This window comes from Rhyacophila brunnea, unplaced genomic scaffold, assembly GCF_057557595.1.
Source record: "Rhyacophila brunnea isolate RB1 unplaced genomic scaffold, BYU_Rbru_1.0 scaffold_6, whole genome shotgun sequence".
Classification (NCBI taxonomy): Eukaryota; Metazoa; Arthropoda; class Insecta; order Trichoptera; family Rhyacophilidae; genus Rhyacophila; species Rhyacophila brunnea.
This window is the reverse complement of record NW_028233276.1, coordinates 4020084-4047253: the sequence shown is the minus strand read 5'-3', so window position 1 is coordinate 4047253 and position 27170 is coordinate 4020084. Positions and strand designations below refer to the sequence as shown.

The following is a 27170-nucleotide window of genomic DNA, read 5'->3' as shown; positions in this document are numbered from 1 at the left end:
GGTTGTAACACCATTATCAAGACTACTAAAATAAATGACTTGAATGTAATATTACTTTCAGAGCACTTTTTTAAAAATATGTGAATGAATCCCTGATTTTAACTGTCACACAGAATCTATATGACAGATTAAACCAGTGGCGTTGTTAGATATATATATATATATATATATATATATATATATATGCAAAAGGCATGCAAGTGCCTCAGTGTTTCTAAAACATATTGCCTAACGTCAATATTGAGAACATTTTTTTAGGTTTCCTTCTAATTTATTTTTGAAATTTTCTTATGATTTATTTGTGATTTATTAAATAGAAAATTCATTAACAACTATCGACTTGAGATTTAGTCTTTTTATCCAACTAGGCTCCAGTGCAATTCCATCAACTGTGTTTTAAAGACGACGTCAACTCGTTTTTTACATGTTTTCGGCGAAATATTTTTATCCAGCCAAAACCGAAGATGACTAGTTTTTTTAAGCTTTCAGTTGCTGGCATTCAATAAGAATAATATTAACATTTACTAATATTATTCTGAAATTTAAATTATAAAAAAATAATGATTTGTACGAATTCAACAGCCTTACATAACACACTTCGGTACCCATTGGATCAGATTATTTATTTAAAAACAAAAAAAAATTACATCGGATGGGAGGTGGATATATTTAATCAGATCTCAGTTGAAATATATTTCATTGAACATTATCCATAGGTTTGAAATCTGATTCTGCAATTGGATAGGAGAACTGACTTATTGTTGTATATAGCCAATAGAGGACCATTGTGTAGAATCCATAAACAATCACATAGTGTAGAATCTTAAGTCTGAAAGTGAAAAATATAATGTTACTATTACATCAAAATGATTGTGATATGATGACTGTTACTGATTTCACCGTATAAAGGGTGAAGCTATTCTAACATTCATATCACTTTATGTATTCGGTTAGTTAATTATCACAAGAAGTTAACTGTCAAAAGTGCTACCTTTTAATTCGCTCTTTCTTGGCTGTGTTAACTTTTAGAGCAAGATAGAGTACCTACGTCAATACTATACTGAAAATTGAGATGCGAGACGGCTGTCACTGTTACTTAAATTTGAAAAACAGAAACTTCATATACCACATTTATTGAAATGTTTCAAAATCATGTTTTCAAAAATAGACGCCTCATATAAACAGCTTACTTGAGATATCTTTTCCGCGCTGCTTCCAGATTTTGTGGTGACTCCTTGAAGAGGTACAACCGAATACCGTCTATCATGACGGTGAAGTAATACACCCAGTCAATATTCTTCATGTCGAATGGGAACATCTTTTTGTCCGCGCTGTTTAAGCTGGCGTACAGACTCAGGGTGTTATCGCAGTTGATAGTCCAATCTGTCTCTATAAAGTATGCCACCTTGTCCATTAGACGGTGCACCTTTTGACATAGGTACATGGCTCTGAAACAAAATATTATACAAGTTTACAACATATTGTATAACTTTTAATGGTATTTTAAAAAATCGTCAAGGTCAGAATGTTACAGTGTTTTTTATTCAATTTAATTTATTTATTTTTACATATTGTGGACATTACAAATTGACATGAAACATTATAAAGAAAAAAGAAAAACAAAAGTAATAAAAGGGATAAAAATGAAAATATAAAAAGAGAACATAATATAAACATAAATTAGCAGTGAAAATACAATTATACATATACAGTCGAACTTGGTTACCAAAATCTTTGAGCTTAAAGCTTACGGTCAGAAAATTAAGGCAGGTAGTTCTAATAAATTATATATTTTTGATAGTAGAATCCTTGGACATGAATTTTTTCTGCTGTGGGGCGCTTATGCTGTAATCCACTTTGTTAGTGGAAATATACATATAAGTACTTATATTAAAGATTTTGATTAAAGGTTGCATAATTTATATAAAAATTTAAAAAAAAACCGTTTGAACGCATGGATTTATTTATTGAATATTAAAATTTTCTTGGTTGTCATATATTATAGGGGGCCTCAAAACAGTCATTGGGTCGAAAGATGTGAGTTTGTGTCTAATAGGTATGTATCTGAAGTTTTTCAAAATTGTGTAAATATTTTCTAAAATTAATTTATCTCATTCACCTTATAAATTATTAGGTCACTACATCCATACACACTAATTCATGCGGCTAACTTAAAATAGTTAGCATAAAAAACTTGTCGACACGTCATAGTAGGCATCTGGGGAACTTAAAAATTCATTCATTCCTTCTCAAACATCGTTATGCTCATGTTCCATGTTAAGAAAAGACGTGACATAATAATGTCACAAATATCTTTCCTACATATCGACTGCTTAATATGTAAACTAGCTTACTGCACTTTTGACCAAAAATGAGATTTTGATGGCATTTTGTCATAAGGCATGTTTTCTATGCTCACACAAAATTTCAAATTCCTAAACCTATAAATAAATGCGTTATCGTTCTTCACACTAAACAGCCAACTGCAGATGCCAAATTTCCAATATCGTAAATGGAACAACTCCGCTCTTTACAGTAAAACCTCGTTAATACGAATTCCACGGGTCCGAAAATAAATCCAATTACGAATTATGAAGTGTATGGGGGAAAAATATTAAAATTTAAAATTTTTTTTTTTTTTATTTTCATCAATATTATTTACGATCAATGTGCCTACCAAATTTCCGGTGCCGTGAGTATTAATGGGTTATAAAATGTCATGTATTACCTTCTTAAAATAAGTTACTTATGATGTTTTACGAAAAGTCTGTCTTAATTTTCAATGACTGGCTCATGAAATAGTATACTTTATTACAATTTATTGAATATTTTTATATACCAGGACTCAGGACTCTGAAATAATTTCGAATTACGAAATTTGAATTAAAGGAATGGTTTTATATGAAAATAATGATCAAGGGACGTTTTTTCGCGAAAATTTAGAATTACGGTGAATTTCGAATTATCCGTATTCTTATTAACAAGGTTGTACTGTATATAAATTTTCTTTATATATAAAAGGGAACCATAAATAGTGTATTAATTCATATTTCATTATTTCAATTCCAAGTGTATTTTGGAATTGTTAAATTCCACCCGATATGTAGTTAAATTGTTAAGTTTTTCACCTTGCTGAAAAATTTGCCCAAATGGAGTTAGCCGGTTTGCAGATTAAACAGTCGATATCCAAGATAATAAACTATTGAGACTCACTTAGTTTTCTGTCCGAGTAATTTGAGAATGATATCAATAAGCAAGGCTGGAATAATATGAAGGAAGAATCTGGCAAACAGATGAATCCAAAAAGTATCTGTGATTGAGACGGCATTATACCTGAAAAATTATTGTATTTGGTGTTTGGTCTGCCAACGTATGTTCTTTCTTCTTCTTTCCAATATATTTCGGGCTCGCAAAGGCTATTCTTAAGAGGTAAGATAGTAACCTATACCGTATGAATGCCGCTCTTAGTGAGTCAAAGAAGGTAGGATTTAGCTGATAGCGAATGTTACATTATAAGCGATATGATATTAAATGTGGCCATTTGAAGTTAAAAAAAAACCAAATACAACCAATGTAGATTTATTGTCAGGTTTTGGTAGGTTTAGTTAGTTTTACTAATATTTAAATTATCTTAAGACAACTACTGTTATAGCAAGTTTTATTAATATAAAAAGGTATAACCATCTGTAGTAATATTAACATTATTATAATATTATATTCATTAAAGGAAAATATGTTTACCTTTTTGACTAATAAAAGTCATAACTCACATATTCAAAAAATCGAGTTTTGAAATAACCGAAAAAAAACCACCAGAGCACTGTTTTTTGTAATTAGAAGAAAAGCATTCAACTTTTCAAAATTTTAAAATAACACTCCTAAGGCTGCAGACACACAGCACACCATGAGAAATAGAGCTCCCTGACTGGTTAGAAAGGCCTTTGTGACAGAACTCACATTATTCATTGAAAAATGTGAGTTATGACACCAACAGTCAGCTTTGTCAACGATTTTAAAGTGACTTTTGATAGCCAACTATTTTTCTTTACATAGATTAATGCATTTAGAATCACTTTTGAGTGTATTTAACTCAAAAATAAAAAAATTGCAAAATGTGAGTTATGACTCTAGGTGACACCAATTTTATTATTAATAGTGTTTTCGTGGATGAAATAATTTAATTCTGTTGAAAATTATTCTTTGACTATTTGAATCAAAATTTAATAATCTTGAGTTGTGCAATACATATTATTTTCTTTCAAAAAATAAATAGGGCGTCAAAAGTCACGTAGGGATTAAGAAGACATTGATATGTTTTCTGTATTAATGCTTACCACATACACTTAATGGCAGGAACTGTATGTCCATATATGATACCCGATCTCAACATGTCTGCAAAACTCATGGAATTTTCTGGGTCGATGGAAAAGTTGCATATCGGCATCTCTGCAGCACTGCAATAGTACAAAAAATATTTTTCAACATTATAGTCTTATATTACATAATTATTATAATAAAAATATAATCAAAACCAGCAAATTGAAATCATAAAACGATCTTATGACTACGTACACACAAAATATTCAAAAGACTAACATTAAAATCCGTAAAATTATTTCATTTTGTGTAGGTAACTAACTGAAACCAACAAGAGAGGCTTCTGACATATTATATAAACCAATGATATTAGCGAAATAATTTTGTCGGTTTGGGAATATCTGACACTCACAACACAGCTACGATGGCAAGTTTGGTCACATGCATGTATATTGAATGACACTTGACCACCACCATCACCAATCACCATCCTGACGATAATAACATCATCTTCAATTATTGTTTTTCCCTTTGCCCATCATGGTGACGTCTAGAATTGTTTCATCTAGCCATTACATTAGTCATAACTTAATTGTAATTTTTGTACTGTAATTACACATAACTTGTAATTGTATATTATTTGTTTTTACCGTTGTGTCCCCACTTTCCAAGCCAATGCCAACATGATATTGATGCAATAGTTGGCGGGAACAATGTGCGCAGGAATATTCTCAGGAAGACGGACGGATCTGAAAAACAGATTTAAAACATTTTCAGTGTGTATAATATATTATGTTAAAAGAAAGAAATATTTAAATTATTTTTTGTTTATTTATTTATTCACCTGACTAAATTATTAACTTCAAAGCTTTATGTTTTCAATAGTGTCTAATTCAAATGGAAAACAATTCGGGACAGCATAAACCAAAGAGAGTGTTAAAAAATTGATATGGTGACGTTTAGATAATAATTTGTGTGCTATCCAATAGATTTAATGATGATATTTAATTTGATGGTTGGAAATGGAAAAATAGTACATAATAGAGCTGAATTTTTCTTACTTGAGAACTCCAAATCCTATTCCGACAACGCCTCCCATGGGACCATAAGTGTTGTCAATGAATCCAGAAACAGAGCAATCGGTATTTGTATTCACGACTGAAAATATTAACAAGATGATAATGAGTCCCTTCACTCGGCTGTCGAAAGATTTGGTGATTTGTAAAACTAACCATTGTCAAATATCTCACTGCAATAATCAGATATAGGTAGATAAAAAATGCCTAGATGTTTTCGCTTAGGTTTCTGCCACATAGGTAGGTGCTTTGGTAGTGCTGAGCTAGGTGTAATGCTTGTCTACTAAAAACACTACCTACCGCCACATTGCACGCTACGTGCTTAGGTACAAATTCATTTGACATTTGGGAGCGGTCAAGTCAACAACGATATGTCACTCTCAAAACTAACCAAAAAGCTACTTCTCACAGAGAATTTAAGTTTAAAATTTCGAATGTCTCAAATTTGAACTTGTTGGGTGCATAATGTCAATTCATCCCATGCGTCATTATTCATAACCTCAAAATATATGGTGTTTGACGTTTTTCATACTGAAGAAACATCCGCCATCTTGCAAAATCACTAGGTGACGCAATAGAAATAACCAACACGTTTGTTCGCCGGGAGACTATCTAGGTGACTAATAATCACGTAGCGAGGTGCGAAGCGTGCAGTGTGGCCATTGCGATAGTATAGTGTGCGTCCGTTCGCTAGGATATGTCACCTAGCACGTAGCCACGAAGCAAGGCACCTACCTATGTGGCCTTAGCCTTAGGATTGCAATCACAATAAAACAATATTATGTATTTTTGTTAATTCCATGATATTGGAGTTATTTATGTTGATAGGTGCTTCGGGCTATAAACTGAATATAAAAACCCATCTTCGGAACTACAATAGAGGTAGGAAACTATTTTTTTAAACCTAAAACTGGACATTTGGAATTCTCAATTTTGTTTTAAAACTATTGTAATGAAATTCTACCACATACAATTGCCAAAAAATACATTTAGTGGAAAATTTTTACTAGTAAATTGGAAGTTATATAGTAGGTACAATATAAGTATAAAACGGCCCCACGATGGCCGAGCGGCAACACATCACACTTATAATGCCTTGCGTCCCGGGTTCGAATCTTGGGTCGGGAAAAAAAATACATATTGTTTTCTAATCTGTGTTTGGACACAGAGTATGGACCTAATAGGTTGAGCAAGTGACTAACATCCATTTCTCCTAAAACAAAAATCTCTTAATTCAAACTCTTCGTGAAGTGGCCCAGATCCACAAAGGATTGTAGAACCATATCTATATTTCAGCGAATTCGGTAATCTCAATAAAAAAATTGCATTTGTCTAAAAATTGAGTAGGTATGTTATATTATATAATATTACTAGCTGACCCGGCGTTGTTCTGCCATATAAATTATTTCTAGTGAATATGTTGGTTGTTAAATAAAAAATAACGAATGTATCGTAAGTGTGTGGGGATGGGATCTGTGACAGAAAGATGAATAGAGCGCTGTAGACGATGACCGCCGATAAAAACAAAAAAACATCAACCATTCATTTTCTCAATTCAAAATGACATCAATCCCTTCCAGAAAATTAGCAGATATTGGAGAGCGTCGTATGAACGGTGTGTATCAGCGATGAACTCCAGATTATTGTTTCTTCTTCGAATCACGATTTCTCGCGTCGATGTGCGGTCGCCAACCATAATTCCAGCAATGTCGTCAACAACAGGCACATTGAATCGACGCACGTGCTCTCCAGCTGGTGTTTTATCAGTATTGATGATAATAGCGTGATTGTCACTTTGCAATTCGTGCATGTGTGCTTTAAAGAATTTCAATAATTCATTGTGCTCATTCAACAGGGCGTCCAGTTCGCCGACGATGCGCCTGGCATTAGGCGAATTGAGGCTATTGTAGCCGCAATGTGCATCCACATGATTGATGTCCTCACCGCCCATGAAGTAGATTTGTAAAAAATTATGTGATTCGTTTGGCATTCGCAGCAATGAGCCTACTTTGTGGTATACTTGGCCTTTGATTTTGAACGTAGAATGGAATTGTTGACCATTTGCCACAGTATTGATAACTATTTCTGTTGCTCCGAACGAAGTCATTTGGAAGCATGAATTGAATGTGCGAATGGACTTCAGGAACAGGTTTGAATCTGGAACCGTGCCGATGAGCAAGCCGTTCAATGGTTCTGGTGGTATCTCAATTTATGGTAGTTGCACTTTTCCTGATGCGCAACACATCCCGGCTGACTCATGTTTGAATTTGAGCGCATGACAATGGGGACATTCTTTGTCCATAGCACCAATCAGCACTTTTCGATGAGCGGAATATTCAATATCTGGCTCGTACTCGAATGCGAGACGAAGGAACGAAGCGGATGTAAATGTTCGATGTACTTGTTGGCGTTGTCGGTCATTTGCTCTGCGTGTGTTAACTACGAACCGGTGCGCTTGGCTCCGTTCCAATTGTCGTTGTTGATTTCGTTCAGCTCGTGCCTCTTATGATTGAGATGCACGCAATTGCGACATGCTTACACGCACGTTTTTGTTCTCTTGTTGGATTTGTTCGTCCGTTCTTTCTGCTCTACTATTTCGCATGTTTGTTGCTTTATTCGTTCGACGGCCTAAATGGCCCCCCTTGCGTCTTGCTGACATTGTGCACTGTAATACACGCACATAAAAATAGATAAATTAAAATAAATTATACAAAATTTTGCACGCACTGCGTTGTGATATGCCGAATGAAATGTCAAAATGACGCGACGCTTCTCTTGAATTCTTCTCGGACGTAGCGCCATCTGTCATTCAACAACATAAATAATTTCGTTCTGTTTGAAATACGAACGGCGTTTAAATTTGTTCATACAAAAATAATAAAATCGCGATTAAAAAATGGGAAGATGGGGGTAGGAAAGTGAAAATTTGAGGTTATAGATATTTTTATGCCAAATAATAAAAAAAATACAAAAAAAAATTGTCAAAAAAATAAAAGAAAATTTTCCTGGATAGAGATTCCCTAATCACCTAGCGGTATGAAATATACTTGTTGACCTATTCTCATACCTAACAAATATACAAAAAAAAATTCATAAAAATCGGTCGAGCCATTTCGGAGGAGTTCGACCACAAACATCGTGACACGAGATTTTTATATATATAGAGATATAGAGATAATCATATTAAAACTGATCCCAAAATGCAATCTTGGGATTTCATGATCAAAGCAAATAAATCGCAGTATTCTGTGGTGAAAGATGAGGCGATCGCATCGCCAGTGTAAAAAACCAAAGAATAAAAAAAAAAAACAAAGGATAAACAATCATGGTAACATTACATAACTTTACAACAACTCTGCTATATATTTAAAAGTGGCACAAATTATTGAATAGTGCTATGCATTTATTCATCAAATGTTTACCAAACTAAGTTAATTTAGATAATCTCTAATAAATAATTTAATATAAACACATTGTTCTTAATAAATATGATACATTATTAATAAATCACATAAATATTTTGTTATACTAATTGCAAATGCTTGATGATATAGTACAGATTTAGAATGATCATTTTAAAATAAAATAAGAAAAATTACCTATGGCAGGCCTAAAGATGGCTATCGGTAAGTCTTTTCCTTCAACTCTGACTACGTCCTCTGCAATTGCTTTGGTAAAGGTATAAGTATTTGGCCATCCATTCAATAACCTGAAAATTTACATCGTAGATAAAATAATATATTTTACAATAATATGTCAATTTCAATACAACGAGTAGCAATTCAAAGATGTCATTTTCCGTTTACAACACGTTAAAAACGAGGTAATTATATGAATCTAAGATGGATAACAATTAAGCTTCATAAATTAACCTCGAATGCAAGCTGGAATGTTGAAGTGAAATCTGCCTAGTAGATACGAATGATATCGGATTTAACTTTGGATTTAAATGGGCGTTTCATTATTCTCCCAAACATAAGCGACTACACAGAATATTTTTAGGATTAATTTATTTTTCATTATCTCTTCTTGGTCGTTCTTTCATGGCTAAGAATCGTGACCACCTTGAAATTCTGTCATGTTTTGAGTGACCAAGTCTTTTCATACCCCTCGATCCTCTACTTCTCTCAGGGCAGAGTGAAGGTTGCCTCCAGTGAGATCCTTCACTTGATCGCTTCAGCGTGCCGACGGCAATCCTCTGCTTCGCCTTCCGTGGAGAGGTTACCCAAAACAACCAGTCTCTTCAGGTTATCCAGTCCGCGCCGAACAATATGTCCAAAAAAACTACAGAATGCGTCTCAAACATATTGTCGAGAGCCGTCCCTTTATCTGTAGTCTCTGTCTCCACCCAAGAAATACAAACCATTCGGTGGCAACAACACATTTCGAAGGTATCAATTGAATGCCGCTCCCTTGCCCTCAGGGTCCATGTCTCGACACCATACAAAAATATGGAGTACACTAATGTTTCCACAAGCATCATTTTTGTGGCAATTGAAATTCTTCTTCTAACTTCCATATTGTGGTAAGACGTGTCATCACATTTTCGCAATCTGTGTGCGCCTTCTTATTTCTGCTTCACATCCACCTTACCCACTAATGGTCGATCTCAGATATACAAACTCATCCACTTCATCTAGGTATTGGAGTATACTTGCTGCTGGTAGAAGGTTAGCCCAGTTGATGATCATAAACTTGGTCCTATTCCTATTAATAAGAAGGCCATTTTTGCGATTCAATATCTCTATGTCAGCAGCGATTAGCTTTAGTTAGGAAATCCTACAGTTAGCTAGTGCTTGTATACCCTTTACATACCCCTTTTTTCGCTTACACAGTGGGGCCACACACTTTGCAAGGTACATTCCCCAATCTAAAACACTCTGCGTTTTGATTCCAGCGATTAACATTTAGCCTGCAGCTATAACCACTGATGAGATGCTCACCTATGAGTCACTGTGACTTGTCACATCCGCTAGTGTTATCGAATATCGTGTACACGTAATTATTAGGACCATTAGTGTCTTTTTGTATCAGCCGCACCACGGTGTCTCGCCTTTTGGGTATACCAAAATATCAAAACATTTAATGAAAACATTTCTTTAATGCCACCGCAATTAGCTGTCCCGTATATTATGTTGATTGACAACTAAAAAAATTCCAGAGAAGGATGATTAATAGTTTTTTTGAACTTACCTAGGTTCCAATAAACTGATAGACTTTTCATCGTAGGTGTCAGGTAAAGCCAAAGCTTTCTTATAGTCCATACCGGGTGTGTAGAATTGTTCTTCGATTGATGTCCTCGTGCAGTGGGAAAATGCAGTTGATACGTGAACCCCTGACTGTATAAAAAGGGGGTGCAAAACTTGATTTTTACAATGTGAAATAAAAAAAATCAAGATTTAAGAGCAAAAAGCGGGACAACCTAAAAAACGAATATTTCAATATTTTTAATGTTTATTTCTATAATATCAATCATAAATGACACAACACTAACTATCAATATAATAATATTAAACAATATCTTTTCCCGACACTCGCTTATTCGTACTTGGCTGAAGATTTTACTTCCTGCCGAGTTTCTTTCTACTGCTTAATGTATTGGTAAAATTCAGCACATGAGTAGGTATATCATGTTGAATTGAACAAGTAATTACGATTTTATCAACTAATAGAACATCTGTTTCTTTCAACCGACCATTTTAAACTCATCTGAGAAAATATCTGTTCGTTATAGCAATTAGATGTTGATATAATTGAAATAAATTAAATTCCATCTGCAATTTGTTGATATTCTTAGTTCAGAGAAAACAAATAAGTATAACTGACAAAGTTTAGTGTGCTCTATTTATGCCGAATCTCCACAGCCTACCTCCACCTTCGCCACGGTATTATGTAAGTACAGGAAAGAATATATAAGCTTACTTTCAAATTTTTCATTCTTTTACAGAGACTCATGACGTCAGCGGTTCCTTGGACATTAATCAGTACAGCACGTCTAAGATTTTCATCAAATCTGTATTATAATTAAAAATTACATAAATTTTACGGTATAACTGCTAATTCAACCCTTCACCCCTTATATCATAAAAAAGTTATATTTGATGTAAAAACATATATCACTTGAAAAATATATTAGACGTATTATTGACATTTTAAGTGATCACTCGGTGAGTAATTTAAAGGAAAAATAATCTCCACTGTATAATTATTATAAAATAATCACAACATTGTTCTCTTCTATTGCTCAATACTACAAAATATTTTGTGAATGACAATATTTTCAGTAAATTTTTTGATGGTCATTTTTCCTTCATTCTTATTTTGTTGTTTTTCATAATTTTTTCAGACCCCCAATATCTGATATTATTTATTAATTAGGAATGAAACACAATATTGTATTTTCTCTGAATGTATGCATTTATATACCCGCACCCGCGTATGCATTTAGGGACATTTTTAATTAAACCATTTTTTATAATGAATAATAGATAAATAAGATTCAAGACTGTGGCACTTTTGACACACAGATGATTTTAAATATGTACTTATGACAAATTGTGAATATGTATGTATTTGCATGTAAAAATAAACCTCAACGGGCAACCTAAAAGCGAGGTCTTACACCATGCAGTTCGGTCACTGCAATCTACAATACAGATATTAATAATTATAAACTCACATAATAGGTATTATTTAGCTAGTATTTATACCTGACAGTAGCGGCACAATGAAAAACAATATCGACACACTCGATCAGTTCTTCTCTCGTGTCATTACTTATTCCCAAATCGGGGATCCCCATTTCTCCCTCTACGGGCTTTATCTTTGAGTGCCAATCACCTGTCAGGGTGGCGAACATCTAGAAAAGAATAAAGATAATGTAACCCATTTACATTTTAATAAAAATGCATACCTTATGAAAAGTTACATTCAATATCCAGCAGACTTATTTACAAATTATGAGTTTAAGACAGTTCCAGCTTTACATTTAACATAATAAAGGGTTATTAAATTATTACTATAGATTTTTAAAACTTCATAGGAACCATTTGTTATTCTGATTCCCACCAAAATTGACATTATTTGTTTTTGGTATTGTTTGGAAAATCATCATGGGATGCGACACAGTTGTACAGCGTATACAAATTGTTAAAATCTATTAAGTACAACAATACAGAATCTATTCGAGCTACATTTTGGGCATCACGTGAAATGAATGGCCAAAATAATCGACCTACATAGCTTAATATTAGTAATCTAACAGGAAAATTAGAGTGAAACAGTAATTTTTGTGATGTTAAGAATCCAACCCGTCAAAAACGTAAACGTGCTGCTGAAAATATCGATGTTGTGAATCAAAGTGTGGATGGAAATCCAGAACAATCAATTACACGTCATTCTCGAGAACTTATTATTCATGAAATATTCTTCATACAGATTTACATTTTAAGGCGTACATATATTTTCAGTCGGGGTCGATCCTCTGCTGGATGAAAGCCTCCCCCAACTTCCTCCACTCTTCTCGGTTCCTTGCTTTTCTCTGCCACGTACTTTCACCAAACCTGACAAGTTCGTTAATCCAGAGAGTTTTGGCCCCTCGGGTACCACTGAATTACTGTATTCGTCAGTATCAGTTATTTATTGTCAATGGAAAAAGCTACATAAATATGATTATTGATTTTTCTGGAGTGAATTAGATGATTTTGATCTGGGCAATGTGTGGTTCTAACAGTATGGGCGCAACATACCATACAACTCGTGACACAACCAACTTATTGAGAGAAAAGTTCAGTAAGTATATAATCTCCTATATATTATTATCGTAAGAGATTTTGGAAAACGCACCCACTTTTTATTTAAATACCATTTTGTTGATTATTAAAGGAATTCACTTCAATTTTTGGAGTCCCGAATCTACTTCCATTTGAATCCGGCACAATCTGATAAAACTCGACACAATCACAGATAATATCGTTTTTAAATAGCGTTTTATATCCGTCACCATACATTTTCGCATCTTGCCGTCCATCTACCACAAATCAATTATAATGTCGCTTAATACTTTCTGTATAATCGAAATTTTACAAATCTAAATTAATATTCCACAAAACTATTTAAATCTGAGTAAGCGGCACATTGGCGTGCTACAATAAATAAATGCATATTTCCTCACTAATTACTACAAAACTATAATCTAAAACGACGTCACTGTTTTTTATCTGTCAAACTAATAGACTATTGATTGTCATTTGTTTTCTTTTGCGAACGTTTTCATTTGACGTGTAAGAATTCAAATTTAGAATTTGCAGGAATAATTGAAAAAGTGTGACATTTCTATTAATGCCCATAAATAATCAATTTCAATCAAGATATTTATTGTAAGATGAAGATAATTTTAATACTTTTATCAATAAATTGAATAATTTCAGACCTAATAAATAAGAAACTAAGTACATTATACAGGTACATATTACGCTCTTCTCAATATTATAGTAAGTCGACGGTGATCTGACAATAGTATCTATCTGCAGTTTTGGCGAATTCTAGGTTATTGGTGTATTTTGTACAAAATGGTGACGGATCGAGTGGAAATATTATTGTTCTACGAAAAAAATACTAAAATGCTCAAATTTGACGTGGATAATGGTGTCTATCTGCATCGAAGTGTCTAGAAACTAAAAAGAAATATTATCTATCTGCTTGATTTATTTTATTATGACATTACAATTTCCATACACCTTTAAATAACTGTTTTAGTACCAATATTAAATCATTTCACTTGAAAAATAAAAATAACACTGATACCGACAAAAACAGTTTTTTGAACCCCCTGAAAAATTGGCTATAAATGTCTGATAGATACTATTGTCAGATCAACGTCGAAGTATCACATACTTCCATATATAATAGATAGGTAGTTATTGTGATTCAGTAATAATTGTATTATTTTTACATTTAGGTAGGTAAATGAAATTGATATGACGTTTAATACAAGTAGGTAGTTAATTTTATGATAATAATTATTGTATATAAAATTACAGTAACCTTTCTTCTTCTTTTATATCATTAGTAACTATTAATACTTACCTACTTCTAATAAATAAAATTCCAATAATGTTTCTTATTATGCATGTTGTTTGCTATTTTATCATTCATCACTTATAAGTGAAATATAATATACGTATAGTGAAATATAGTCAATTATGACATTTTTATTACACAATTAGGTACAATATGTAAGTAGATACCTGCTACTTTTTCCACTTTTTTACATGATAAAAATAATACTTTTTTTTATTTCCCCACCCAGATAATTTGTTAAATAATAAATTTAGCATGTTGGAATTTATTCATTAGTATATTCAGTAGGTACTTCAAAGAATTTAAAAATTAAATACCATTTTTGTTCCGAAGCAAAGCATATGGACACACCGCTTCAGGGTGGTAATTACGAGTATCTTAAAAGACAATATGAGAAATAGTTTTTACATTTTTTCAATCTAATGGGATCTTCCCCCATTGAATAAATAAAACGTATTATAACGCAATAATCTAAATGTATGACAAATTAGACTATCCTGTAGTGGCGATGGGTGGATCCACCATAAATAGCACAGACTAAACTTTGTCAGTTATACGTATTTGTTTACATTTAACTAATACTACAATTTACAGATGGTGTTGGTTAATTTTAAAAATTCAAATTAACCCTGGGAAACCAAGCCATAATACGTATCTGTCCATAAAATATATAAAATGATGCTATTAAATCACACATCATTTTGGATATTTAATAGATAGAATAATATTTTAACTACTATTGTTTGGTTTAGGCTGGGTTTAAGGGGGGACATGCTCGTTACCCATTTACTTTAAAAAGAAAACATGTCAATGAATATATTATTATTGTTACTAATAGAACAATAAACAGAACATAAAATGGACGTATGTTGGATTTATATGACAATTAATATTTCGTTTGACAGGCGTCATTTTCACCCGCCACCCGCAATCCGCGCATCGCCTAGCGACGATCTTTTTAGACCGTGCCTCAACTAATGCATGGCCTTAATGAATTATAAAAAACTAACCCACAACTACATTAATATATATATTAATGCATAACGATGGAATTTGAATTTAAATTCTAATGGATTTAATATATAACATATTTTGTGATACGTTGTCTTGACTTTCAAATTATTAATTTATTTAGAATAATACTATTATGCACTATTCTGCTCACGCTTTTCAATTATCTTTGATAGTACCGATCAGTGCTACATTTTTCAAACTGTTTGAAATTGGACCCACTGAAGTAAATTTATTTATTATAAATATTGAGGTCAATTATTCTCTTTCCCCAATTATGAAATGTGGTGATAAAACTAACTATTTTCACTCCAGGTTAGGTTTGGTTTGGTCTAAAAAGAAAGTTGTAAAATCTCATGTCCACCTCTGCGGCACATTTACTACAGATTTTTTTATTATTACGATAAATGGATGTTAGCCACTCGGTTAACCTATTAGGTCCATACTGGTACAGTTCGGTTATGAGGAATACAGCGCAAAAGCATTTTGAAAATAGCCGATATACTGGATTATTTGTTAGGTTAACCTAACCAAACCTAACATATCGGCTATTTTCAAAATGTGTTTTCCGCTGAATTCCTCATAACAGAACTGTACCGCAGAATCTTATTAATTGCATTTTTCGACATTTATCCGACTGTCATTTATTTTATCAGCTGTCACAATAATTCATAATAACAACCATAGACTAAAATATTTTTATTCGAACCTTTATATTCAAAGACAACGTAAACATAATTATTTTTAGGGAGGTAAATTATTAAAAATAACATTTACTATAGGTAATTATTACTCAACGCTTATAATATTATTTCATTTTATATTGTAAATATTTTATTACTTATAATAAGTAAAATGCATGCGTGCGTATAACCAAATAAAATAGTGAATTATGATAATTTCATACCCTAATCACACTATGAGTCGTCTACGTCGTATAATATTTACCTACCCATTTATATCGTCATTATTATTATGAACCAGGATCAATCCACTGCTCGATGAAGGCCTCTCAAAGCTAATTCCATTCTTATTTCATATATACATTGCTGCATTTATCAAATATTTTAATAGAATATATTCATATCATCGTTATCATCATTAGACCAGGTCAATCCACAGCTGGATAAAGGCCTCTCTAAGCTGATTCCACTTTTTTTGATACTATGAATAATCGCTATATAATATACATAATCTACCTATTTATAATGTTATTATATTATATTATTATATATATATATTAATTATTTTATATTATCACAATCAATCCACTGCTGGATGAAGGGTTCCGCAACCTGATTCCACTACTATAGGTTTAACGAATTTGTGATATTATACCTATTTCTATCGTCCTTATCGTCATCGACCTGAACCAATTCACTGCTGGATAAAGGCCTCCTTAGCCTGATTCTACTTCTTTATGTAATTTGAATTGCTGTATGTATCAAAATCGGTGATATTATATTATATCTATTTATATTGCGATTATCATCATGAGCCTGAATCAATCCACTGGTAGATGAAGGCCTTTCTAATTTGTTTGCATTTCTGTCGGTCATATGAATTGCTATATTTATCAAAATTGCTGATATTATATTTACCCATTCATAATATCGTCATTATCATCATCAGCCAAGATCGATTCACTGCTGGATGAAGGTTATCCCAACATAATTCTACTCTTCTTGACCATGTAAACTGCTATTTTTTTTTATTTGTGACTTAATATACCTATCCATTTATATAGTCATTATCGTCATCAACCTGTATCAATCAACTGCTGGATGAAAGCCTCTTTAAGCTGATTCCATATCTTTAGGTCTTGTAAATTCCTATCCTTATCAGAATTGACTGACATTATTGAATAGACTCAGATATAACATGTATTGCTTTATTATTTATCAACTATCAGTCTCGATATGAATGTTCCGCACCGGGAAACTATATTGTTTAAGGTTAATTTTTAAATCAAAATATGATTCTTAAAAAATTATTCAATGGCTCCAAGCATTTATTTTTTATAGACAATGAAACAAAATAATGTTTAAATTTATTTTTTATGCTGCTAACCTTTTTCTATTATGTAAATGGGACCCGAAAGAGATTAATATTCGCGTTATATTGGATCGCTATTTATGATAATCATGTTTGAGATGCTTTATTATTTATCATATTTAAATGCACATACCTACACATATTTTGTATTAAAATTAAATTGACAGTCGTAGCAATCGGCGATTGCCAGCTGTTCTGCTAGGCCTAGCAGCCTGAAATTGTGTCAAACGATAGGTATAAATATAACAAAGCAAAACACATTTTTTTTTTTAAATTTTATTATGTATTCATCATCATCACCAGCCTGAATCTATTCACTGCTGGATGAAGGCCTCGCTAATCTCCAAGTTGATTCCACTTCTCTCGTCCCTGTGCGTTGCGTTGCCAAGTTTTCATTTCCGCAGAACTTTATCATTCCATCGATCCAGCGGCCTCTAGATCTACCTTGCGGATGTTTTGTACCTCTTGGATACCACTGGATGAATGAATTTGTCCAAAGATTGTTCTTTCTTCGACCTATGTGTCCATCCCATTTCCATTTGAGGTTTTTAGCAAACTCTATCACATCATTAATCCTTGTCTGTTCCCATATCCACTCATTCTTCTTTTTGTCCGTTTGCGTTATGCCCAGCATGCACCTTTCCATTCCACGTTGTGCTACTCTAAGTTTCTGGAACTCTCTTTTACTTAGGGTCCATGTTTCAAACGCATGTGATTACGGAAAGTACACACTGGTTGAACACTTTGCACTTTAGGCACAGTGAGAGGTCATTTTTTAAGAAATTATTCAGGCGGCCAAAAGCACTCCAGCCTAGCTTTACTCTGCGAACAATTTCATCAAATATACATCCATCTATAGACACTTGTTGTGCCAGATAGATGTAGTTTTTCACCTGTTCGAGCTGAATGCCATTGATGAAGATCTCTTTTTGGCCCGCAAAGCAGTTGAACATGACTTTCTTCTTTGACACATTTATTTTCAAGCCTACTTTGTTGCTTACTCCAGCTTTGGATGTCTTCTGAGTCTTGCAAACTACTATTTATTGTCATCGGGAAAGCGCAGATGACTCACGTATTCTCCATTTATGGGGGCCCGCGTCATTCCAGCCAAGTTCTCTAAATAAGTCTTCAAGTGTAGCTGTAAATAGTTTAGGTGAGATTGTATCACCTTGTCGGACTCCTTTGCTGATAGGAAATGCGCGATGGTTTATGGAGATGTTGTTGCGCTACTGTATATATTATTGAAAATATTTATATAGCGCCCGGGGATTCCTTGATTTCTGAGTGCATCGAGTATTGAAAATTTCTTTATGGAATCGAACCCTTTCTCATAGTCTATAAAACCCATGGATAGCGGCAGCTTGTATTTCTGTTACCGCTCTAATTTCTCTGATGACTTGGATATGGTCCATAGTACTGTATCCTCCTCTAAAGCTCGTTGTCCTGGCTGGTTCTCGTCTAGTACATATTGCAGACGGTTTGAGAGAATTTTATCTTAGTGGATTATTGGATTTGCATCCTTCTGCCTCTAAGGTAGGTATGGCACTTGCATCTTTATTCTATGCATATCTTGGACTAGGACTTTCATCTCTCTCCCTCTAATAGATAAAGCCTTTAGCATGACGATCTTAAAAAAAATCATTTTCCCCAAAAATGGAGTTGTATCCGTCTGCCTCTGAGGTACAGATATTATAACCAATAGAAAAATCTTTTTGAAAAAAGGAGGAATCGAACCAGAATCTCTCGAGTATCGCGCCTATGCACATATACCACTATACTAAAGAAGACGTCATACTTGCGACAAATTTTAACTATTGGCTTTTAATACTCACTGAAGTGCTTTCCAAATTGAGCTACTACTGGCGATCGGCTTTTGTATTTTAAATCAAAGTAGGTATTACTTTAATTATTAGCCAACATCACGGATCACTCCAAGTTCACTCCAAGACGTAGACGTGACGGGCGCGATACCCGAGAGATGCAGGTTCGATAACTACTTTTTCCAAAAAGATTTTTTTTATCGGTAATAATATATTTTCTCAGAAAGTGTTTTCAAAATAATGTATGTTTAATAAGATTGTCAGTCGGATACAACGACAGATAAGTATCCATACAACCCCAAGTAAAGAAGTCTCAATTTTAGATTTCACTATGGGCATCCGAGTCGCCGGGGACGGGCCTGACTGCAAGCACGGAGGTGTTATTATTATCTTAATCAATAGGTTAGATTCTCAAGACTATTTCTAAGGCTAAGTCAATTTACGCCCACAATGACCCAACGGCTACATATCAGGCCAATAATGTAATGAACAAACTCGTTGTTTTTCAATGTGTGTCTGGACCCAAAGTATGGACCTAATAAGTTGAGCACTTGGCTAACATTTATTATAACATCTCGTAAAAAAAAACGTAAATCTGTTAAGACGGTTCTTCAGTGAAACGGAAAATAATTTTCAACTATAGCTTGCGATGAAATTTCTAACTGGCTGGCAATCGGAGAGCAAAAGTCGAGCTGTGAACACGTCAACTTATTTTGTGATGGCGACGGGGGAATTAATTCTTAAATCGTGTAAAAAATTACTAAAAAAACGTTACCCATTTACTTGAAAAAGAAAACATGACAATGAATATATTATTATTAGTAATATAACAATAAACATAACATTAAATGGACGCATGTTGAATTTTTATAACAAATTATGTTTTGTTCTGCACGCGTCACTTGCACAATCTTCGCGTCGCGTAGTCACGATCGTTTTAGACCGTGCCCCAGCTGAAATATAGCCTTAATACAACTTCCACTATCTTAAATTGAATATGGTTTAAATAAAAAGTCATTTTGGCTTAAATTGCTCACCTCAGAGTCGAATAGTTCATTTAATCTGGTAGCGGAAGATTTCCCTTTCTTAGCTCTGACCAAAGTATAGATGGTGTCCACATTACAGTTGTTGAGAAGCTTTTCTATCAAAACTATAAAGACAATTGAAATAGTCAGTGATTGATACCTATTTTTTCTATTACCTCTACCTTCTTAATTAAAAATAATTACAAGATATAAAGAACTTTTAATATACAACGTTTTGAAATTTTCTGTTGAATCATATAAACTTGACTTGACTAGCTTAAACGATCACAAAAATTTGTACTTGATAGAAATAATACTGAAATGTAATTTTGACAATATGTCATATTGATTTCCATATTAACGAACGTCCCCAGCAGTATTAACGACCCCAGACCCCTAGCAACCAATAATGGTGTTGAAAAACTTTTCATACAAAACAGAATTAACTGAAAATGAATTAAATTCTACTTAAAGATGGCTAAAAGTATTAAAAAAATGCATTGGCATCGTGTTTTGATATATTCTAAAAGTTTCAAATGTCTAACTAGTCGGGAAATTAGTTAAAAATCGATTGCAAGATTTGTACCGGTCAAACAACCAACGGACAAATTTAATAAGAATACAAGCTAAGAAAAACATTTTAATAAAATTTATTAATTAATAAATATGTATATGAAAACATTAAAAATAAAAATATTCTATATATTCTATATAAAAGTTAAATATAAATTTATAATTGTAAAAAAAATGTTATAACATGTGAATTTGTCAAAGGATCCCATCTTATTATTACATATTATTTTATGGTCATATTTGTTATTAAGATTTAGTTAATTAAGTTTTCTATATTTTATCAAAGAGATTTTTGACTAATTCATAGTTTTAATATTTATTTTAAAATACATTGATTTTTATAAAAATATAAATGTGTATAAATAACTTGTAATACTTATATTATTTATATCAAATCTTATTTAGGTATGGTCCCAACATTGAAGCTCGAATATACCAAGGTGTTTTTATGATGTTATCATAAAAACAATTTGGTAACATTCTTTGCCCAGAAAGGTCACTAAGGATTTAAAAAACGTGACAAAAAGAGACTAATTAAAATACAAAGTAAAAAAAACATCAACTGTTTACAAAATATAGAAAATACAGTATAAAAAGTCAGACAATAAAAAAAATATGTAAATGATTCTCTCTTTTTATTGATAAATATTGTTATTACTCGTACTTTGAGTAGGTATTAGCTTTTTTTTGTTGATTCACATATTTATATCTTTGAGTGAATTAGATTTTTTTTATGTAGGCACCCTATACATACTAAAATATTATTTAGATTTTAATTCACTGCTATGTATAATATTAAATAACTCCTTCTGTAATATTATTATTACATATTATATATCAGAGAATTAATGTATCTAATAATTACCCTTTCCAAGGAAACCAGTTGCTCCAGTGATGAAAATACGTTTTCCAGACAAGAATCTTATTATCTCGCTCTCTGAAAAAAATAATGTATAGATGTACCTACATTTAATATCTATATATTATATTATTTTAATATTACAAAGAGAACGAGCAACTGGAAGAAATAAAAGCCCTTATAACCGCTGCAAATAAATCGTATTTCTCATTGCTGCCCATATTCAAATCCAGAAATGTCCACAGAAAAACTAAGACCCGGCTCTATAAAACCGTCATACGCACAGTCGTTGCATACGGGTGCGAGTCATGTATGCTAAATATGAAAGCAGCTGAAATGGTGGACTGCTTTGAGAGAAAGATCCTGAGGCGGATATACGGACCCATGGATGATGGTGGGGAGTGGAGAATTAGGTACAACACGGAACTATACCACAGATTCAAATCTCTCCACCTTCATAAAACTCCAGAGGCTAAACTGGGCAGGCCATGTCCAGCGCATGCCTGAGTCACGGATACCGAAGAAGATCCTCGAACGAAACCCAGGAAGGAAACCCAGGAGGGAAAAGGCCAGTGGGAAAGCCACGCACACGATGGGGTGATAACATTACAAAAGATGCCAACCAGCTACTAAAAATCAGGCACTGGAAAAGACGTGCGGAGGACCGTTCTGGGATGATGGTGGAGGAGGCCAGGGCTCGACTTGAGCTGTAACGCCATCGAAGAACAGGAATAATATTTTAATATACAAAATTTAATATAAGTATAGTAAACTCCCGATTATTTGGTTTGTGGATTATCCGTGCACGATACGGTGTATAAAACGATATAACAACTCTAAATTCGAACTGATGTTAGAAAATCATTAAAAGATTCCTGCAAACAAACCAAAATCACAGATTTTCTTGATAAAATAAATAATGAGTATTAAACATGTTAAAATAATTGTCTGCTTTACGTATAATATGTAATATTTTAAAAAGAAAAATCCATAGTTCGGATTATTCGTGTTTTTCGATTGCCCGGAAAATTGGGAGTCTACTGTATGTATATAAAAAAAATATTCTGTGTTGGTAGCAGGGAACTCTGGGAAATGCGAAATAATGGCAACTGAAATAGGTACCTAACGGGTAAGGAGAAGCAGGCAGTCGATCTCGAGTAAGGAAGAATACCGGATAAATTTAAACACGTGTCAAGAATACGTCATAGGCGTCGAATACTGACAACTGCTCTTGGTTTATGCAATGACGCTCATTTAATATTGGTGCATTACACACACTATTGCACGCAGTGGCGCACCCAGGGAGGGGGTAAGAGGCCCTGGCACCCCAATCATAAAAATTATCAGAATGATTACATTGAAATTGATGGCCAATAAACTATACCTTGGGCTTAGACAAATAAAAACACGGCAAAAAAATGATTTGTAATTCTACAGCACCCTTTTTAGTAAAATTTCTTAGATTTTAATTTCTAGCACAAAAATTTCGAAACACTAATGTCGAGTTTTTTTAGAAACCGAATCCCTAATGGAACTGTCAAAAAATTCCAAAAGTGTCCACCCGAATTCCGAAGTGGCGTAGGTCATGGCTGGAGAGGGCTGACAGGGCTCTAGCCTGGGGCCCGGGCTATGGGGGGGGCGGCTTGTCGGGTTGACCAGATAAGTGAGATAAACACACATCATAAATTAGTTTTAATAGTAAAAAAAAAGTCTATGCTATTATACTTCACGGCCATAAACATTTTAAATTATATAATTGTGCAATATACCTATTTTCTGATTATTATGTATCGATACTCGACAGCTCCATTATTAAAGTAGATGTATTAAAAATCGTTAATAATTCACTGTTCCCTTAATAATTTGAACTAAAATACACTTTGCAAAACTTTAATGTAGTGTTTCACACTGCCTTTAATCTTCCCGGCCCGGTAGGTAGGGGGCCCGCCAAATATGATAGCCTGAGGGCCCGTTTCAGGATGTGGGGGCCATGGTGTAGGTACACCGAGTGCAATAGACAAGAGACCGATGAACGAGAAATTAGGCTGTGTTGTGTTGAGTAGGTTTGTGTATAAGTTAAATGCTATAATACTTATTTTTGTCCATTTTCAATTAATATTTTGGAACGTCAATATTAAAAAACCAAAAATCGACGATAAACATTCGGCAAAAAGAACAGCTAGGTACACCAATTACAGTCGGTGGTGTTGTAAATCAAAAGAACATTTTTTTTTCATTGGAATTCGGCATAAATCTTGTAGCTCTCTAGACCAAGCGGGTAGCACAGCCAATAGTATTTGAGTAATGTTTTAGCATACTAGGCGCACATGTCCTAGCATGGTCGCTGTTAGTTACTTTCAATCCGGCAGTCGCTGATGACACGCTCAACGGTTACCGCCTCTATACCTCCAATTTAATAAAAACTAGGAGAAACTGTACAAATATGCCGCCGTGTATTGTGAAAATATGTAAACATAATTATATCAAGAAGAAAAAGAGCCTATGGGACTAATTTACATTCTCCTCCTTGGGCTCTCCCCAATATTAAATCCTGAGTGCGCCACTGATTGCATGTCTATAATGTGTGGTGCATTTTAGTAGGACACTAATACATTCAAAACCCTGCGTCAAAATTTACTGTATTGGTATATAGCCTATCGGAATTCTATGTTTTATCTTTTCTGTGGTTGGTAGTTTTGTTTGTAGACAAATAAAGAAAATAGTGATTCATTAGGTTTTGTAAGTTTCTTACTAATGTTTCTTAATGGTGATTTTATATGATTGTTTATCTAAATCAGTGATTCCCAACTTTTTTATTTTGGCGGAACCACTAATGCATTCGGTTAGATCTCTGTGAACCCTTACCCATCTGCCACAAATTAAGGTCCAGAGATGTAAACAGAAAGAGAGCAGTGACGTACCTGGGCAAATTGCTAGGTACCTTTAAGGTAGGTACTATAGTCTAATATTAAATTTACGTGCATATTACAGTTCATTATCTCTGGTTAAATGATTTTCAATCCTGACAGACAAAATATATATAAACATCCAGATAGTGTTAGCGTCGCAGGGAAACTAATTTCATCTTCATGGACTCCACTTGTAAAAATTGTATTTAATCGTATTCATTCATTAATTTGCCGCCTCCATTGAATGCGCTACCCAGGTGCAACTCACGACATCTCAACCTGCACAGGACATTATAGCATGTAACACTTTTGAAAAAATAAAATAAGACTACATACAAGTAGCTAAGGGTGGAGGTAGGCTTTTAAGATCCGCCATAAATAGTACACATTAAACTTTGTTTGTCATATGTATTTGTTTTTATTGAACTAAGACTACAATTTATATGATGTTGGTTAGTATTAAAAAATCAACTAAACTCTGCCTAAACCTAACCATAATAGTTTTAATATATTTTAGGCGATACGTTAGCAAAATTATGCACACTTTTTCATTCATATTTATTTGTTTTTCTGGATTAAGAATACATATTATACATATTAAATTCACGAAACCCTGCGTAAACCAAACTTTAATAGACAAAAAATATTATTCTATCTATAAAATATCCAAAGTTATGTATGATTTAAATGCATAATTTTAGATATTTTATAGATAGACGAGTATTTTTTGACAATTATTGGCTTGGTTTCCCAGTGTTTAATAGAATTTTAATAAACTAACCAATACCATATGTAAATTATAGACTTTGTTCAACGAAAACAAATACGTATAACTGACAAAATGTATTTAGGACTATTTATGTCGGATCTCAATACCCTACCACCACCCTTCGCCACTATTACCTACCTACCTATTCAGTATTTATATTATATTTATTGGCCCACATCCTAAAGCGGCCCCCAAGGCTAGGATCTTTGTTGCCCTCCCCCCTACCAATTGCCAAGATTAAAGGCGGTGTGATGCTATACAGTAGCGTTTGCCAAATGGTGTTCACGGTAAAATTAAGGGTATTTAGTGTATTTTTATACTTACATCCACTTGAAATATAGAGTTACCAAGTAATGACACAATACAAAATTACATCGCACAACCACCTACCTACCTATTTCAAAATATAAACATTAATACAGGAAAATAGCCCCTATAAAACTCGAGTGGTAGTTGGGAATCACTGATATAAAATAAATAATGATGGTTCAATATAAAGTTATCAGTAATTTATTGAGATATTTTTTTCTTAGTGTAGTTCTGGAAAATAAATCTCAGATCAAAGAGAGAGTTAGAAAACATGAATGCATGTACCTACTTTATTTTATTTTCGACATGACGAGTTTTATCTTCGACATGACAAATCTTCAATTCTCAACATCAATAAAATATCACATAGAATATAAGAATAGCATATTAAAAATAATGATATTTCACATACCATCTCCCGTACAAATCCCATCAGTAATATTCACGGTCATTTTTTCTTGGAAAAAAAACTTTTGATTTTCACAATAAATATCCTGTTTCTAGGTGAAGGTTTCAAAGTTTACTGAAACGAAATCAATCAATTACAAAAATGAAATACGATCAACTGACATAAAAGAAATAGTTTTATCCAATATATATTTTTGAGGAGCGTACATTATTATTATCCACCTCACAGCACTCGAAATAGTAAAGTTTATGTGCCGGGTTTTTTGTTATAAGGTACCTTTATATAGATACGTATTATATAGCCTTGGACAGAGAATAATGTACTAACAGTTTTTTAGAGATCTGATTCGCACTATTACCTACAGCTGAAGATTTGGGTAGGCTACATTTTTATGTTATCAATATTTTTCCCTCATTTATTTGCCGCATATAATATACAGTGTATGGTTTTTCTACTCCTGCAGGAAGTCACTGTTTAGTATAAGTAATATGGGTAACCCCCCCCCCCCCCCCACCGTTCATCGCGACCCCGGCGAATGCGGATTCGTTATATCGCGATCTTTTTTTAAAACTGGAAATTGCAGAAAGGGGATTACTTTCTTCGCGATGAACGTACGTTTTACGAAGGAAAAGTTTCCAAAATAAACCTGTCTCATCTGCGTTGTATACTTGTACGCGGCGGACTACTGAATTTGACAATCGAATACCGGCGATTTATAGAGCTTGATTTTGTGCTTTCAACTAGTAAAAATAACGGCGGATTATAGTACCTAGGTGTCGGATAATCTAGCGGCGGATTACTGAGAGTGTACTGTAATGGAATGATTTTCATAATAATTCTCGAACCGGAGCGCTTTTTTTATTTTTTCCACGAGATGGAGCGGCAGTCGCAAGGATTTCACGAACCGGAGTAGCGCTCCGGTCTATTTTGAGCACTTCCACCTCTGTATGAAAGGGT

The 27170-nt window shown here is 33.4% G+C and overlaps 1 protein-coding gene and 1 long non-coding RNA gene across 5 annotated transcripts in view; one reads left to right on the top strand and one right to left on the bottom strand.

Moving 5' to 3' along the window:
- LOC147065109 (uncharacterized) overlaps positions 1-27170 on the top strand; it is a 459822-nt gene that overhangs the window by 106400 nt on the left and 326252 nt on the right. The gene's annotated exons all lie outside the window — the stretch shown is intronic.
- On the bottom strand, positions 280-26482 carry LOC147065116 (fatty acyl-CoA reductase wat-like). Of its 4 annotated transcripts, XM_085956609.1 has the most exons (14): positions 26420-26482; positions 26217-26327; positions 21824-21895; positions 20398-20510; positions 12104-12252; positions 11316-11406; positions 10587-10732; positions 8993-9102; positions 5379-5475; positions 4968-5066; positions 4335-4454; positions 3214-3333; positions 1191-1448; positions 280-829 (listed from the first exon to the last, which is right to left on the bottom strand). In XM_085956609.1, the coding sequence occupies exons 2-14, from the start codon at positions 26254-26256 to the stop codon at positions 697-699; spliced, it is 1548 nt and encodes a 515-aa protein (XP_085812735.1). In that variant the 5' UTR covers positions 26257-26327; positions 26420-26482; the 3' UTR covers positions 280-696. The 4 variants fall into 4 exon arrangements, with proteins under 4 accessions (XP_085812735.1, XP_085812736.1, XP_085812737.1 ...); XM_085956612.1 differs by lacking the exon at positions 280-829 and having other exon boundaries at positions 1272-1448; positions 4342-4454; positions 26420-26463; XM_085956610.1 differs by lacking the exons at positions 11316-11406; positions 12104-12252 and having other exon boundaries at positions 26420-26463.